This window comes from Schistocerca nitens, chromosome 1, assembly GCF_023898315.1.
Source record: "Schistocerca nitens isolate TAMUIC-IGC-003100 chromosome 1, iqSchNite1.1, whole genome shotgun sequence".
In the NCBI taxonomy this organism is placed as follows: Eukaryota; Metazoa; Arthropoda; class Insecta; order Orthoptera; family Acrididae; genus Schistocerca; species Schistocerca nitens.
This window is the reverse complement of record NC_064614.1, coordinates 505,261,170-505,277,418: the sequence shown is the minus strand read 5'-3', so window position 1 is coordinate 505,277,418 and position 16,249 is coordinate 505,261,170. Positions and strand designations below refer to the sequence as shown.

The 16,249-nt window shown below is 39.8% G+C and overlaps 1 protein-coding gene across 1 annotated transcript in view; it reads left to right on the top strand.

The window, feature by feature from the left end:
- LOC126256905 (ATP-dependent 6-phosphofructokinase-like) overlaps positions 1-16,249 on the top strand; it is a 408,122-nt gene that overhangs the window by 315,471 nt on the left and 76,402 nt on the right. The window contains exon 14 of the mRNA XM_049955523.1: positions 8,029-8,126. Coding sequence (XP_049811480.1) covers positions 8,029-8,126 — 98 coding nt within the window. The remainder of the gene's footprint in view (positions 1-8,028; positions 8,127-16,249) is intronic.

The window sequence follows — 16,249 nt, the reverse complement described above, 5'->3', positions numbered from 1 at the left end:
TGTTGGGCTTGTGAAGCAGACTCACATTATTCAGAAGAGATAAACTGTTGGGTTGCACAGAGTATCTATGCACTAAGGGATCAGGAATACATTTCTGAGAGAGTGACCAACCTTTGTCAATGTAACTTAGCAACAGTAGTGGCTTGTGTGGATCTACAAAAAATCAATATAAAAAGAATCGAGTGCTTGCAAATCAGAAGGATCAATATGTAAACAAGAAGCTTTCAATGCGTTGAATGCTGCATATGCACTGACAAGTAAATAACATAAGGTGTTGCTGCTTGGTGGTGCGCTACTGGGCAATACAGAATCTCATACTGGTAATTTGACAGTAATAGTGACCAACATTGAAGTTTTTGTGCCATGTGGACTAAGAAACAATGATGTCAAAGGCTTATGCTGCATGACCATAAAAATTTTTCTGCAATACAGGTAATGATGAAATTTGATGACACCATACATAACAGCCAGGGCTTCCTTCTCCAGCTAACTATAATTAATCTGGGCACTGTTCAAAGTTTTGAAAGCAAATGTGATGAGGTGTTCTGTTTTGGTAGATTTGTGGGCTAAAACCTACCCAGTGCCATCGGATGAAGCACTGACTGTAAGCACACATGGTTTGAGTGGATTGTAGTGCATAAGGCAAGGCTGACGAAGCAATGCACTTTTCAGTTTTTGAAGAACTTGGTCAGAGTCTTTTGTCTAATGGAACAGAACATTTTTACATTTGAGATGGTTCAGAGGCACGTCAATATGTGCCAAATTAGGAATGAACTTTATGTAGTAAGTCAATTTTCCAACAGTTTGCAGTTCACAAAAAAATCTTAGGATGTGGAAATTGCTGAATTGAATTGCTTGCAAATGTTTTATTAAAGGACGAGTGCCATTGTCATAGATGATATGTGCTTTTGTTGTGTTGAAAAAAGAACATTTCTGCAAGTTACAATTGAGGCCTGTCTCAGTTAAAACAAATTTTTGAAACAATGGAGATCCAGAAGCACTTCTGAAAGGTAGACACTGATATTCAAATAAGCCGACATGAGTATTTACAACAAAAAGTCCTTTGTCGTTCCATCCCATGGTAATTGGAAATAGGTTTCTGCAAGATCAATTGTCAAGAAGTATTGTCCTCTTGCTAGGCAATCCAAAATTTCCTCTGTACATGGGAGTGGTAAGGAATTAATGACTGTCTGTGAATTTACCATGCATTTGAAGGGTGCACAAATATGAATCTTTCCATTTGGCTTACGAATGATGACTAAGGGTGATGCCCACTGACTTGCTGAAATCAGTGTTAAGTCACTAACAGGCTCCAGTGTCCGAATTTCTGTAGGCGCTTCAATCAGTTAATGCCTGAGGCACAGGTCATACATGGCAAAATTTGGGTTGCCCATTACCTTTCAACATAATGTGAGCGTGAAAATCTTCTGGATGTCATAGAGTACTGTTGAACAAATGTTGATACTCGTCATGGAGTTGTTGAATTGCAGAAAGGGAAACGTTTGTGTCAATGGCATGCACATAGTGCTGTGTGTCTAATCTGAAGAAATCAAATGCATCCAAGCCAAAAATATTTGGGCTAATGTGTGAGGTGGGTTATGGTGAAAGGGACTTCCTTAGTTTTTGTATTTTTCAGATAATCACCATGTTCCAAGCACTGAAATAGGTGCTGAGAGCCAGATTTGATGTTTTCAAAGATGGTTGGCCACTTTTTTCTTATGCATCTAGGTTAAGCAGTATGACAGAATCTCCAGTATGTAGTTTAAAATGCATGACTGGCTAGAAATTTGCAATGCAATCCACAGTTTGCAGTGTGTTCTCTGAATGCAGTTGTCCTTTCCTTGTCTGTTTTCACCTGCACACTTGAGTGCTTTTGTGAATTTTGATGTTGGAATAGCCTTTTTGAAGTGTGTGGTATTCCCATTAAATGTGTGTTTGTGCATTTTCTGCATCTTTGCATGTCTCATTTTTGAGGAGAAGGAGACACAGAATATGAACATGAAATGACATTGATTTTCATCTGTTCCTGCTTTGTATTATTCCCCCGTGAAACAGAGGAGGGCTTTCTAGTCCTTTATGGGCATGTCCCCCTGTGATGACAAAATTTGCATTCAGCTTGTCTGAAAAAGCAATATTTCTGATCATGGATGACACAGCATTTCATGCATGATTTCATTTTTGCGTGGATGTGATTTACAGAGTGAAATGTATGAATTAAGGAATAATGTTATGAAGCTGGGAGTGACTAGGATGGAACACAAGCACCATCACATCTATGAAATATTTATCAACTTGTTCTTATGCACTGTCAAAATGATGGAGTTGCCTAGTATCTCGCTGAATATGTAAGCTATTTCCAGAATGCACACAATTAGACAGTAGGTTTCTGCGTCATTCAGTAGAAGACATAATAATGAATGTAATAAGGACACTCTTTCATCTTGTAAGCATCATCAATGTTATTGCAGAGTATTAAAATCAATAGGAATCTTTTTAAACTGTCAGTTGTGAGAGAAGCATTTTTTTGCAGATGTAATTATATAGTGGGAATATGTAATAAGAAAATGGAGATAATCCATGTGAAATCTTCCCAAAAATATTCAATAAAGCAACCTACATTCATTATGAATTATTCGCACACTTAAATTTTCTGTTATTAATTATGAGTCTTGTACTGATTAGTTTGTTTATTTCTGGTTTCATTTATGGAATAATAATTGACATAATACTGTAACAAAAACTAGTAGGAATTCATTTTTTAAGAAAAATTGTAAACTATTTGGAATATTGGAACTTCCTGGCAGATTAAAACTGTGTGCCATACCAAGACTCAAACTCGGGACCTTTGCCTTTCATGGGCAAGTGCTCTACCAACTGAACTACCCAAGCAAGAATCGCAGCCCATCTTCACAGCTTTAATTCCACCAGTACCTCGTCTCCTACCTTCCAAACTTCACAGAAGCTCTCCTGTGAAACATGCAGAACTAGCACTCTTAGAAGAAAGGATATTGTGGAGACATGGCTTTGCCACTCTGCAGCAGTGTGTGCACTGATATGAAACTTCTTGGCAAATTAAAACTTTGCGCCGGATCGAGCTTCGAACTCTTTGGAACATTGCTATTTCGGAAGAGTGTGATAGTTGTACGCTTGCCTCTGACGTGACCAGACATATTTTTGTATGAAAAATTGTGTGAACAATGTAATTTCAGCTTCATTAATGTAAAAAATCAAAAGACTGTATGATATACCAAAATGAGATAAAATCAGTGGAAAATATATTTACGCAAAAAATTTTGCAACAACTATCTTCCAATTTATTTAGTTCAGACCAATCATGAGGACTTGATGGTAGATTTTCAGCTTTAAGAATCTGACCCTTAGACAAGAAGAAAGGGAGCCATCTCAACATGACAAGCTAAGTAAATTTGAAAGTTTATGGTAATCTTTGTTCCCCTCAAATCTTAATAAAAGACTTTGCTTATTAATTACTTTGACTGGGCATTTTTTAATGTGGACAATAGATGGAAGAAGGAAGTAAGGGGGGGGGGGATTACAATGGGATGGTCATTTGGACACAAATATGTGATGGACAACGTGGTATATGTAACCATGGTCGGTCAGAACTTTACGGCTTCTCCATCATGGCACTGAACATATTAACCAAACATACATCAATGTGAGGAGCTACCCTTTGGTCACTATATAACAATGTGCAATTAGTTGTCGTTTACAAAGTCATCGACCCGAGGGTGAACTGTTCTCCATAGTTGCAACAATGGTACTGCAAGGCTCGCATGCAACGAACACCACTTAACAACATGTGGAGATGTGGCTGCTCAAACTATGTGCAGTGGTTACACTTCAGTAATGGAGCAAAAGAGTCTAATCCAAACATGCTATTTGTCAAGTCATGATATCTCAGAAACTGAACCTTCAAAGTTTTGTCAATTTCATGTAAATTAGTTTTAATATACATAAAGATCACACAAGCAGCAGATAAATGAGATATAAACATGGTCACAAATAAAGGGATTTGATCCCGAGCCTGGCCAAAAAGTAGTTTAAGTGGTACTTCCATATGAAATTTGATTATTTATGTTATGTATGTTTATAAAATGCACAACTATTGTATACTGTTGTTCAGTAATCATGGACCAGGATGTCAGTTGTGATTGATCTTATTTTGGTCTAGCTGTACAGTACATGTCATCTAATAACTATCAGAACATTGTGTGGGGCAAAGATGCAATATAAACATTCCCACACCAAAAAGAGGTATGTACAAAAAGAAACATGAACATGTACCTGTAATCTAATGTTACCTTAAGCTTATATCAAATTTTTCACTCTTAAACTATCTGTCTCTTCCCGTCTATGATTCTGGGTGGATGTATTGCTTGTAATGGGTGGATGTATTGCTTGTAAGTCAGTGAACAATATATATTTGTGTAAAAGTTTTTACAGTATATCAAATGAAAAGGAAGGCTATTTCTATGGTGAGTCACAATAGGGTCAACAAAAAGATTTACGCAATTGTAGCTTTCAGCCATTAAAGCCTGTGTCAGCAGTAGACACCCATACACACAAGCACACACACAAGCACACACACACTTACACAAATGCAACTTGCACACACGTCTGCAATCTTAGACAACTGAAACCACACTGCTGACAAAGGCCTTAATGGCCAAAAGCTATAATTGTGTGAATCTTTTTGTTGTGCCTATTGCGACTCAGCATCTCTGTTACATTATTTATGATTGTATTATACATCATTCTTTATCATGGAGCTGTATCCTGCATCTTCTTCTTCAAGAAAGAAGAGGTAAATATCACTCTGTTCAAAGGAGAGTTCATATACCAATCAGTTTAGGCTGTTAATCATAGCAAGAGACTGGTGAGGTGTGAACATAGATGCGTGAATTGCTGCTGGTGAAAGAATCTGGCAGTCACACACTTCAAAATAACCTCCATTATTCACATGTCCTTACAACATCAGTACTTAAGTACCAGCATACTGTACTGCACTCAGATAGTATTACTATCTTCAGAAACTGGAAAATGAAATCCTCATAAAATTCCCTAAACTGTCACCAAATTATCAATCCTTGTCAGAATATTCACATTGTCTTTTGAGTCAATGTACTTGATGAGAAAAATCTTTTTTGTTCAATGTATCATTGTTGCCCCAAGTTAGTCACTACCCAGACCACAAACAGCATTTCTCATTAATTATCATCATTACCTCATCAATGCATCATTATACCTTCATTATTACCTCGTTATTTCACTGTCTAAGAAATTTTTAAATACTTGGAAAAGTTGCCTACAATAGAATAAACTAAAAATTAAACTCAGTAATCTGGCTCTGAAGACCACACTGTGTTGATACTGACTCAATTAACTAAGCAGGATCTGTTAACTGACTGTCAGTTTGCACTTTGATGAAACTTTTTCATGTAGAAGTCAATGAAAGCTTCCCACAAATGAAGTTGGTGTATTTAGTGACATTGACTAATCCTTTCATTGTGTGAATCAGAAAATTCTACTTAGAAAACTACTATTGTGGTGCTAATGGCATCGCCTTTGCATGGATGGTGCTTTATATTCATTACAAAAAGAGAGGGTGTCAGTGAGAGACAGTCTCACACAAGTAGACATCTTGATCATTGTATTGTGCCCTTATGAGCATCTCTCAATGTGTTGACTTAAAGGCAAGTTATTTAGCAAATGTTTTACACTCTATTGTTTTATCTGTTGGGGCAGAGTACCCAAAATAAATAGTGTTTTGTCAGTTAAAGCTCCGGAACTGAGCTAACATTTTATTCAGCTGAAGTGAATGCATTTTTTTGCTTACAATAAAAAACTTTCAGCTGAAACATGATCTACACACTCAGAATATGAGATGATTCAGAACAGAATATTGGACACGCTCTTATCTACCATAAATCATGAGTCTGGGAACCTCTACCAACTGAAAAGAAAAAATTACTGATTAGTCACTCATTCTACAAAATATCTGGTTCAAAAACTAAATGGTTCTATTAGCCACATGACAAGCAGCAGCATTCATTGTAAATTGGTTTGACAGTAAATAATGCACAGTATTACTACGTACACTCTAAGACAAAATAAGAATGATGAACCATTAAGGAATTATCTGAATGGGATGGAAATTGTTAAGCAAACAAATGTTTACAATTTCAGAAAAATAGGATGGTTTAATCCAGAGACAGAGCTTCAGAAATAAAACACTCAATAATGCGTTGGTTCACCTCTGGCCCTTATGCAAGCAGTTACTCTGATTAGCATTGATTGATAGATTTGTTAGATGTCCTGCTGAGGTGCATCATACCACAGTTTGTCCAGTTGGTGCATTATATCATGAAAATTATGAGATTGTTGTGGGGCCCTACCCATAATGGTCCAAATGTTCTCAACTGGGAAGAGATCTGGTGACCTTGCTGACCAAGGTAGGGTTTGGCAAGCATGAAGACAAGCAGTAGAATCTCTCGTTGTGTGCTGCAGGCATTTGCTAAACTTTAAGCACAAGATGGCTTGCCATGAAAGCCAATAAAGTGGGGTATAGAATAATATCAACACAGCATTGTGCTGTAAGGGTGCCATAGATGACAACCAAACGGGTCCTGCTATGAAAAGGCACCCAAGACCTTCATCCTGGTCATCAGGACATATGTCAGGTGACAGTCAGGTTGGTATCCTATCACTGTCTGGGGCATCTCCAAATACATCTTTGGCCTATGATCTTTTTGGCTGGATTCAGTGGTGAGTCCCACTTCGAACTGAGCCAAGGCGACCAGCAAGAACATGCCTGGAGTTGCACCAGACAGTAGTAGGATACCACCATGATTATTTCCCTCCATACAGCCCAACAATCAGGAGTGAGGGTCTTGGGTGTCATTTTTGTTTCTCTAAATGAGAGAGCTGTATGTGGAAGCACCCAATTTATAGTTTTACCAGCTGTAATTAATTACTGTGCAGTAGTCATTGTGGGGATGACAACTATCTGTCTGCTTGCATGAATGACTGCCACTAAACTGTGGCTAAGAGTGAACTAAACCATCTGATTGCTGAACATCCTGCACATCTTAACACCAAGTCTTCAATAGCTGCCTCAGTCCATACTATATGGATCCACCTCCCACTCCCAACACCAGCTTTTCTGAAATACATTCTGCTGGAGCTGCCCCTACCTTAAGCTTCCACTACTCCTTTTCCCACTTCCATAACCTTCCTCTCAGTTTTCTTGTTGTTTTGCTTTCTGTGACACACTTCCCCTCCTTCACATTCTAATGCATTTCTACTCACAAATTATTCCTAATGGTAGTAATAAATAAATATCTAAGTTATTCTCTTATATTCACTTTCAACATATGGAAATTTAGTTGTTCTGAGTGATTCCTTTGCTGGAATGAATTACAATCTGTCTGAAGCTCATGGTCTAGTGGCTAGTGATGCTGCTTCTGGATCATGAGGTCCCTGGTTCTATTCCCAGCTGGGTCAGGGATTTTCTCCACCGAGGGACTGGGTGTTTGTGTTGTGCTCATCATTTTGTCATCATTCAGGAACAGTGGCAAGATTGGACTGTGAAAGGATTGGGAATTTTTAGGGTGGTGATGATAACCATGGAGGATTGGGAATTTGTAGGGTGGTGATAACCATGGAGTTGAATGCCCCAAAAATTAAATATCATCATCATCAATTACAATCATTTTTGTTATCTTTAGTTCTCTCACACTTCTGTTCACCACAAATAGATTCTGTCTTACGACAAAAATATTTAACTGATATTTCAATAACATTTGCATCTTTAGTTGGCTAACTGCTACCATTTCAGATATATACTTTACAGCTATTTTCAATTCACAAACTACATCACTGATGTGCTTTGTACAAATAAAATAAGTACCCACCATACTGAGTAATGTTAAATGTTACTTTCTGAATTTTCCCACCTTCAATGTGTAAGTAAAACCATGAATGAAAACCATTTTTAACTGTTTGCAGGAATGAAAAATGTAATGATAATTATACAACCAGATTTATCCATCGTCTGTTTGCTGAAGAAGGGAAAGGTCTTTTCAGTGTGAGAATGAATATTTTAGGTAATATTTCAAATTAATGTTGTTAATTTGTATTCACTAATATTATATTTATTTTAGTGTCAGTATTATTTATAGAAAATATGTTTTAATTCAAATATATGCAGGCAAGGTAAGTTATTATAGTATTATCATAACCACATGAATAGACACCACCCATTAATAATCTGTTTTTAAAGAGAGAAGATATTCAGACACATTATGATAAAAGGGGATGAGAAGGCAGGGCAAGAGAGAGTCAGTTAATGCAGGAAGCCTAACGGTGGACTTCTCTTTAAGACTATAGGTGATCAGTGAGTTAAAACACATAGGTCATGACTCAAAAGTGAAGGCAGCCTTATTATGAGTTTAGGGTAGCTACTGAAAATAATAATCACAAATAACTAAGAAGCTTCATGAAGTGCCCATAATGAGAGTTAAATGTCATCCTTGTCCTTAAGGTGAACTGCCCTCAAAAATGTAGACAGGTGTGTATTCTGAGTTTATCATGACTGCTTGTTCAATCTTTAAAAAGGTGTCAAAGCACATTTTATGCAAGTATTATTTCAGGGAATTTAGTTATAACTGACAGAGGAAGATAAATTATCACAGGATGGGCTCGTGTAATCTGAGTGCCTAAAATATATCAGAATCACCAATAAAGAAGTAGTTTCAGGGTGTGTCTGTGATGAGATTGTACATCATCCTTGTCCTTATGGTGGCATACTGTCCTAAAGGGAGAAGAGTCAGGAATGATCCACGCCATGAGGACACAGAAGGCAATGGAAGCCATTCTTTCAAAACACATGAAGTATATTCACAGAATTTGTAATCTTCTGCAGGTAAACTAGTTTCCCATTCAGACCTCTGACTGGGGACTGTTCTGTAGGGGTTTATCAGTAGAAGGATGAATCTTCTACAAACTGGATCATGTAATTTTAGAAGTCTGAATATAGAAGGGAAACTGAAGAGTCTGAGAAGGAAGATGAATGGAATGAACTCACTGTTGGCAGGAATTAATATATTGAAAAAGAGGACAGAGATTCTGATCATGGTCATAGGGTGATAGTGACAACATCATTGAAGATGTTGGAATTTTTATGAATAGAAAGGTAGGTAACATAGTGAGATATCATGAGCAAATTATTCTTCTTAGGCTGAAGAAGGATGAAAATGTGACACTAAGAGATTGAAATGCTATTGTAGGATAGGGAATGTAAGATAGGTTTACTACAGAGTATGGGCTAAAGGAAAGAAATGAGAGAGCAGAGTGTGTTCTTGAATTTGTCATAGATTTCAGCTGGTTGTAGCAAACAGCCTCTTCCAAGACCACAAGACAAAAACATATTCTTTGAGAATACTATGAAGTGAATATTAGCTGGATTAAATCACATTTAGCTAATGATTTAGAACTCAGCTCCAGGACTGAAAACATACAGAGATGTTGTAGTAATGACCAGCAGGTTGAAATTCTGTTTGGAGCATGGCATTGTACAGGAGTCAAATGTGGATCACTGGACATCAAGAGAAGTAGAAACTGGGAGCATCTGAAATATGCCGATACCAAAGAATGTTAAAAAAGAAATGAACAGATAAAGTACAAAATGAGGAAGAACTAAAAAGTAGATGGGGAAAGAAGGGTAATATACAGTGAAGAAGTGCTAAAAAAGTGGATAAGGAAAGAAGTATGTGGATGACCCTTGCCAGAAAAAGGGACAGGTTAGTACATCATCTGCTATGGCATCCAGCAATATTATCCCTACCCAAGGAGAAGGTGCAGCTGCATGTACACATGTTGGTTTGTGCTGATGTTTGGCCTGAATGACCGAAATACCACACCCACCAAACTAACAATGAGGCAGCTGATATTTGCCACTAGGAATTGGCTACTCATGTCATCCCTCTGACATTAGGCAACTTGGGCTCCAACCACAGTGGTCAACCAGGTGCTCAAATAACCATCAGAGAAAAAAAATAGTAGGAGGAGGCCAATATATACAAATATTAGCAGAAGTACTGTCTCCTGATTGTGTTTATATGTATTGATCTGCCCCTATTACTTTTTTTCCTCTAATGATTTTTCTAGCACACAGATAAAGAAAGTATAATGCTTTAAAACCTACACTTTTTCTCTTCATCCTTAATAGCTATGACAACTAATACAGTTTTTGCATCTAGAGTCTTTAGACAGTGCACTTCATTTACAATCTAGTAGATAAGCTTCATTTCTTGCCTCTTTCAAGCTCCGAAAATGATAGTAGACCTATGGCAGCTGAGCTGCAAAAATGTGTGAATGAACCAGAGCTACTCACAACTGGTCCAAGTCAGTTGCATCAGATACCCATGAGTGCACATACCTACTAATAGGTAAAAGTCTGGCAGTGTGTTGCGCACACGCAGGCGCATGTCAGCAAAGAGCAAGGGCAGTGAAAAATGATCCACTGTACAGTACAGACACTTTTTTTTTGAGAGTCTATAACTTCAGTCCACTGACCATGTGGGTTGAGCTTATGTGAGATCTCCACAGAATGCTACAGAAGTTCGTTTAGACCTCTCTACTCGTTTCCACTTTCGCTTCGTCACATCTGTGAAATACATGGCACTCTACAGTCTTGAAAAAAGTTCATTTCATTTTGGATGTGCATTCTTTGTTCTCCCATGCTCACAAAATTGGACAATGCACTCATCACTTGGGAGTGTACACCCTCTGGGATCAGTGTTCAACTATTATGCAAATGGAATTCTGGTGATTGCTGGTTAATGGACACTGTGATTTGATTTCATTCTTGTCACTTGTTCATTTACTCATTTATGCAGAATAAATACATTCAGCAAATGTGTACTTATCAGTTCCTATTGGCACATCATCATCATAGCCTACATTCTGAACAAAGTGCATGGGTGCAACAGTAAAGTTGGCTCACTTCACGACTGAAATCCAAGTGGTGATACCCAGACATTCCCACTTCACTGGTGACCCCAAAGTGATTAATAGGCTAAATACATGGTGACAAACTTGCATCAGTGTGAGTGACGTGGAATCATGAGTGATCTACTACTTATGTCCTTTCATACAAAACTGATTTGTTTGTGAACAAACCACTGGGAGCTACGTGATAATTCAAGTTTACAACCTTGTACAAATTTCATAATAAGTAGACAAAAGACTGTAGATGAGCTGCTAGTGTGCAACCAGAGGCTGGTGAGTGAGCTGCAGGCACTCTTCTCTTGCACAATTTCTGCCCACCTGGAATCAGCTGAGGAAAACTTTCATTTGCAAAGCATGACCACACTGACACCTCCAACTGTTATGGGAACAGTGGCAGGCACAGGACAAGTGTTGGTTAGGCTGCTGCCCTCTTGGCCTCATGACATAATCATGTGATTCAAGCAACTGGAAGCTGTTTTTCTTAGTAACAACATCATCTGTGGCCTCATCAAATTTTAATATGTCGTGAGGCACCTAATCGAGACTATGAGGCCAACACAGACTTCATATAAGCAACTAAAAGAGCAATCAATCTGGGGAATTTCATCATTGCTGGAACAACAGGTGCATCAGTTTCTGCCTGAAGGGGAATATGGTGACAGAAAGCCATCTCACTTCCTGTGGAGCCTCGCAGAATGCAACATGGTCCTGGACTTGCTGTTGTGTGCCGTCTGAATGCACAGCCTCTCAGCCCAGGTGCAAGTGGTCATTGTTACACAAACAGAAATGCAAATGAATGCTGTCATGGACTTTCCTGTTTCTTTGCATGACACACTGGCAATGGTGCCCAATACTGCTGCCATGGCAACCTACAGTGCTGTAGCTGTGCTGGAAAATTTGACCCTGTAATAAGGCCAGTATTACACTATCACATTTATTTGTCAAAGTTGATATGTCAAATATTTATGTCAAAGAAGTTTAATGGTATAATAAGGCACTTTGTCAAATCTCATCTGTTATCAAATAAATTTGATCAAATCTAGGGCCTCGCTGTAGATTTGACCATAAAAGTCACTGGTCTTGTGTTCACTGCAATGTGACATGTTACCACTTGGAGCGCTAGCATCGCTGCAGTGTTCTGTCATCTATAGTGTGTTTATAAACATGGCCATTAAATACAATTGGTTTGTACCGTCAATCACAAAATAAATAGAGATCTATGAAGCTGATGAGGCGCATTACAATGTGAGGCACCCTGAATACAAAAATAGATTAAGAAGATTGGAGAGCTATAAAAATATTGTGGAGGTCATTAGCCATAAGATACGGTTTTCGGACACAAAATTTAATGGATTTGTTTATAAAATAAAAATAGTTCTTAATGCACATAAAGTGTATTGAACATTTATTTACCTTCAGACATTGGTCCTTTAGTGCTTTATAAATTGCTGCACACATTTCAGGTATTATTTTCGTTAATGTGCACTGTGGTATTCGAGTGCTGTACTGTAAGCTAGAGTAACTCTCTCCTGTAGCAAGGCATCGGAGTGTTACAGTGAGCCTGTCTTCTGCAGATATAGCAGTTATTAAATGAGTATCGTGCTTTGTGATATGAGGATACACTTCACTAAGCACATACTGAAATGTATGCTCATCCATTCTTAAGTATTTTATGTATGACTTGATGTCCTCCACTACAAGCTCACATAACAAGATTTGTTAAATGCTTTTATTGTCTCATCATAAAGCCCACAGCTTCACCCCGGAACATTTCCTTTTCTTCCCCCACTTCTCTTCCACGTGTGCACTCAGTGCAATTGTGTTACATGGCAACTGCTGTGGTAAATAACAAGTTGTTGTTGTCAGCCATCTTGAACTTTGATGCAAAATATGATGACAGTGTAATATCCCTTTTTAGTGCCACATCAAAGATCTTTGTCAAATAAATTTGATGAATATTGGATCATATCTTTGATCAAATCTTTGACAAATAAATTTGATAGTGTAATACCGTCCTAACACAGGTCTCCTGCAGCCACTGGCATGGCCACCTCACCATGCAGGTCAACCAGTCGATGCACCCATGGACAGAGGACAGCAGGCACTGTAGTGACAGCAGATCCTACTACTGCCGATCCAGCTCGCACAACCACCAATGCATTACTATCCATTCTGGCAGTACGCCAACAATGTCAGAGCAGCAGCAGAGTGGTTTATGCTTATAACATTCCCAGTTTGGCAGTGAAGTGACAAAGTGTCAGCCCCCCTGCTCACACTGAAGTGCCAGCTGCAACCGGGCCTAGGCACACCTGGGTGCAGTGCAATATCCAGCTGTCTCTTCATAATGGAATGTGCTGGCAGTGTGAAGTATCTTGTCGACACAGGTTCCGATCTGCCTATTGTCCCCTGATCTATATTAAGAAACTGCTGGAAGTCTGATGCACTGTCTCGTATGACAGCAAACAATGCAACAATAAAAACATATGGCATGGATCACCGAAATTTGGATGTTGGGCTGTGCTGCACATTTGCATTGACATTCACTGTGGTTGACATCAACAAGCCAGTCCTGGGTGCAGATTTCCTCGGCCACTACAAAAAGTTTTAAAACAGCGGGAGCTGATGCTTTTTCAGTGTTAAACAACCAAAGTCTCGTTGACAGTACACAGATATATTGGAGAAATTTCTGGAGCTCACTCACCCAGCTGGTGTATCAAAGGAAGTGACAGTCCATCGCACCATAACTACACCTAATGCTATTCATGTTGACTCACACCCAAGTGACTTGCTGCGGCAAAGGCTGAGTTCAAGGCCATGTTGCAGCAGTGCATTGTTCGACCAGACCATCATGCTCCTCTGCCTTGCGCTTAATGCCAAAGAAGGATAATTCATGGCACCCATTTGGAGACTGTTGTACATTAAACACACAAACAGTGCCAGACTGATATCTGGTAATGGACATGCAAGATTGTAGCCACATCTTGGCAGGCTCAGTTATATTTAGCAACATTAACTGTGTGAAGGCATTCCTGCAGATCTCTGTGGTACCTGAAGACATTCAGAAAACACCAATTATCACGCTCTTTTGGGTTTTTGAGAGCATGTACATAATTTTAGAAGTTTGAAATGCTGTCCAAACATGGCAGCGTTTCCTGGATGGCATCTTACAAGGCTTACCGTGGTGTTTAGTGTACCTTGATGACATCCTGGTCTATTACAAGTTGTCCAAACTCTACCACTACCATGTAACAACCATCTTTTGACACCTGAGCGAGGTTGGCATCATCATTAACCCCTCAAAAAGAATATTCGGGATCACAGAAACTGAGTTTCTAGGGCATTTAATCACCCCTAGTGGATCCATGCCACTACTGTAACAGGCAATCTTGAACATGCCGAGCGCAGAGATATCTTACCATGATAAATTTTTATCAGCACCATCTGCCCAGTGCCGCTGCATGGTAGAACCACTGACTGCAGTGCTACATGGCCCCACCTTGAAGAGAGGACGCCTGTTACCTGTATAGATGTGGGGGAGAGAAGCTTTATTAAGTCCGAACAAACTCTCGCAGAAGCAATGCTGTGCACTCACTCTGTGCACGACACTGAACCGGCTGGGTTCAAGAACACTAGCCAGACAGCCATACTTGCAGAGCTTCAACAATGTGTTCATGGTGGCTGGCAGTCACTTGGTTTCTTCTCATGGAAGTTTTCAGTGTTGCAGTAAAATACTTCCTTCTGTTGGTAGAAGCCTGTTGCTTCATGATTTACACTAATGACAAACCCCTAACTCAAATGTTTTGGAACAATAATACCAAGTATATGCCACACCAATTCTGGCAGTTGTAGTACATGTCACAGTTCTCCATGGACTTCTGCCATTTTTCTGGAACTGACATCAGCACCAACTGCTTGTCTCACACATGTACTCTTACTTCTCTTCTTGTGAACTTAAAAGATGTTGCCCAAGAACAGGAGAATGACAAAAACCTGGACAGCATCCACCATGACACCTCCAGCTGCCTACAGTGAGTTAGTGCCCATTCCCAGATTTGCCTGCAAAATTTGCTGTGGTGTTTCAAGAGGCACACATCATCCATCATGCATTTTATATGGCCAGTACTACAGAAAGACTGCTGTCAATGGGGTTGCATCTGCACAGCATGCCAGTGTCTTGAGGTCTGGAGGCACACTCAAGCACCTGTCAGTGCCTTTTGAGACACAACACGAAATTTTACACACGTTGATGTGGACATTGTGGGTGCACTCCCTCTATCTCAAGGCAAGCATTGTCTGCTAACAGTGGTAGACTACTTCGTACAGTGGCCAGAAGTAATGCCTATAGTGAACATCACCACCAAGCCATCGCCAGATCATTTGCTGACACCTGGATGGCACACTCCAGCTGCCCCAATCACATCATAATGGATCCCGGGTGCCAGTCTGGCTGTGCCCTGTTTATGTAAGTCGCCCGACTGTGGTGACAGACTGCTCAACATCAAGTGCAATGGCAAGCTGACCAGGGTGTCAATTGATCGAGTCAAGCCGGCTTAAGTCTTGACAGTTCTTGGTGTCATTCACTTCTTCAATGCTATGGAAGAGCTGTTAATGGATGATGCTTTCTCTTCCACTGGTCAGACAAAGCCTGCACCAATGGCCGCCAATGACGCATGTGTGTCACCAGCTGCCATTGTGCTGCCACTTGTACCGCAACCCCATGCCACCTAGCCTAGCCAGCCGGCACAGCCATCTAGACCACACTCACTACTGGTGCCCAGGCCACCCTCACCAAAGCCACCTGTGAACTACTACATGTGTTTCAGCCACCACATCCATTTCAAATGCCCATGTTGTATTCTAACCATGCTCCAGGTGTCACCTGCTGTAGACACCCTGTGTCCAATGAGCTGTGCTGTCAGCACATCATCTGCAGTCAATCTCTGGAAACCATCTCCTGCATAACCGGCTGCTTGTATGTCACAGCTCCTGGACTCACATTTGCATCCCTGTGCCTCTGCTGCATAGGATTTTGAGGCAGGATTAACTTTCGTTCCAGGTTTCTGTGTCCTTTGCCATTGAGGTTTGGACATCCCCATTTGCACCACCAGGCTTGTCCATTACAGTTCCAGAAACTATCTCCATGTGACAACACTGTACTCAAGCGAGTATAGACATTTCATGCAAATATAGACCCTTTGTGTGATCTCCATGCCTCCAC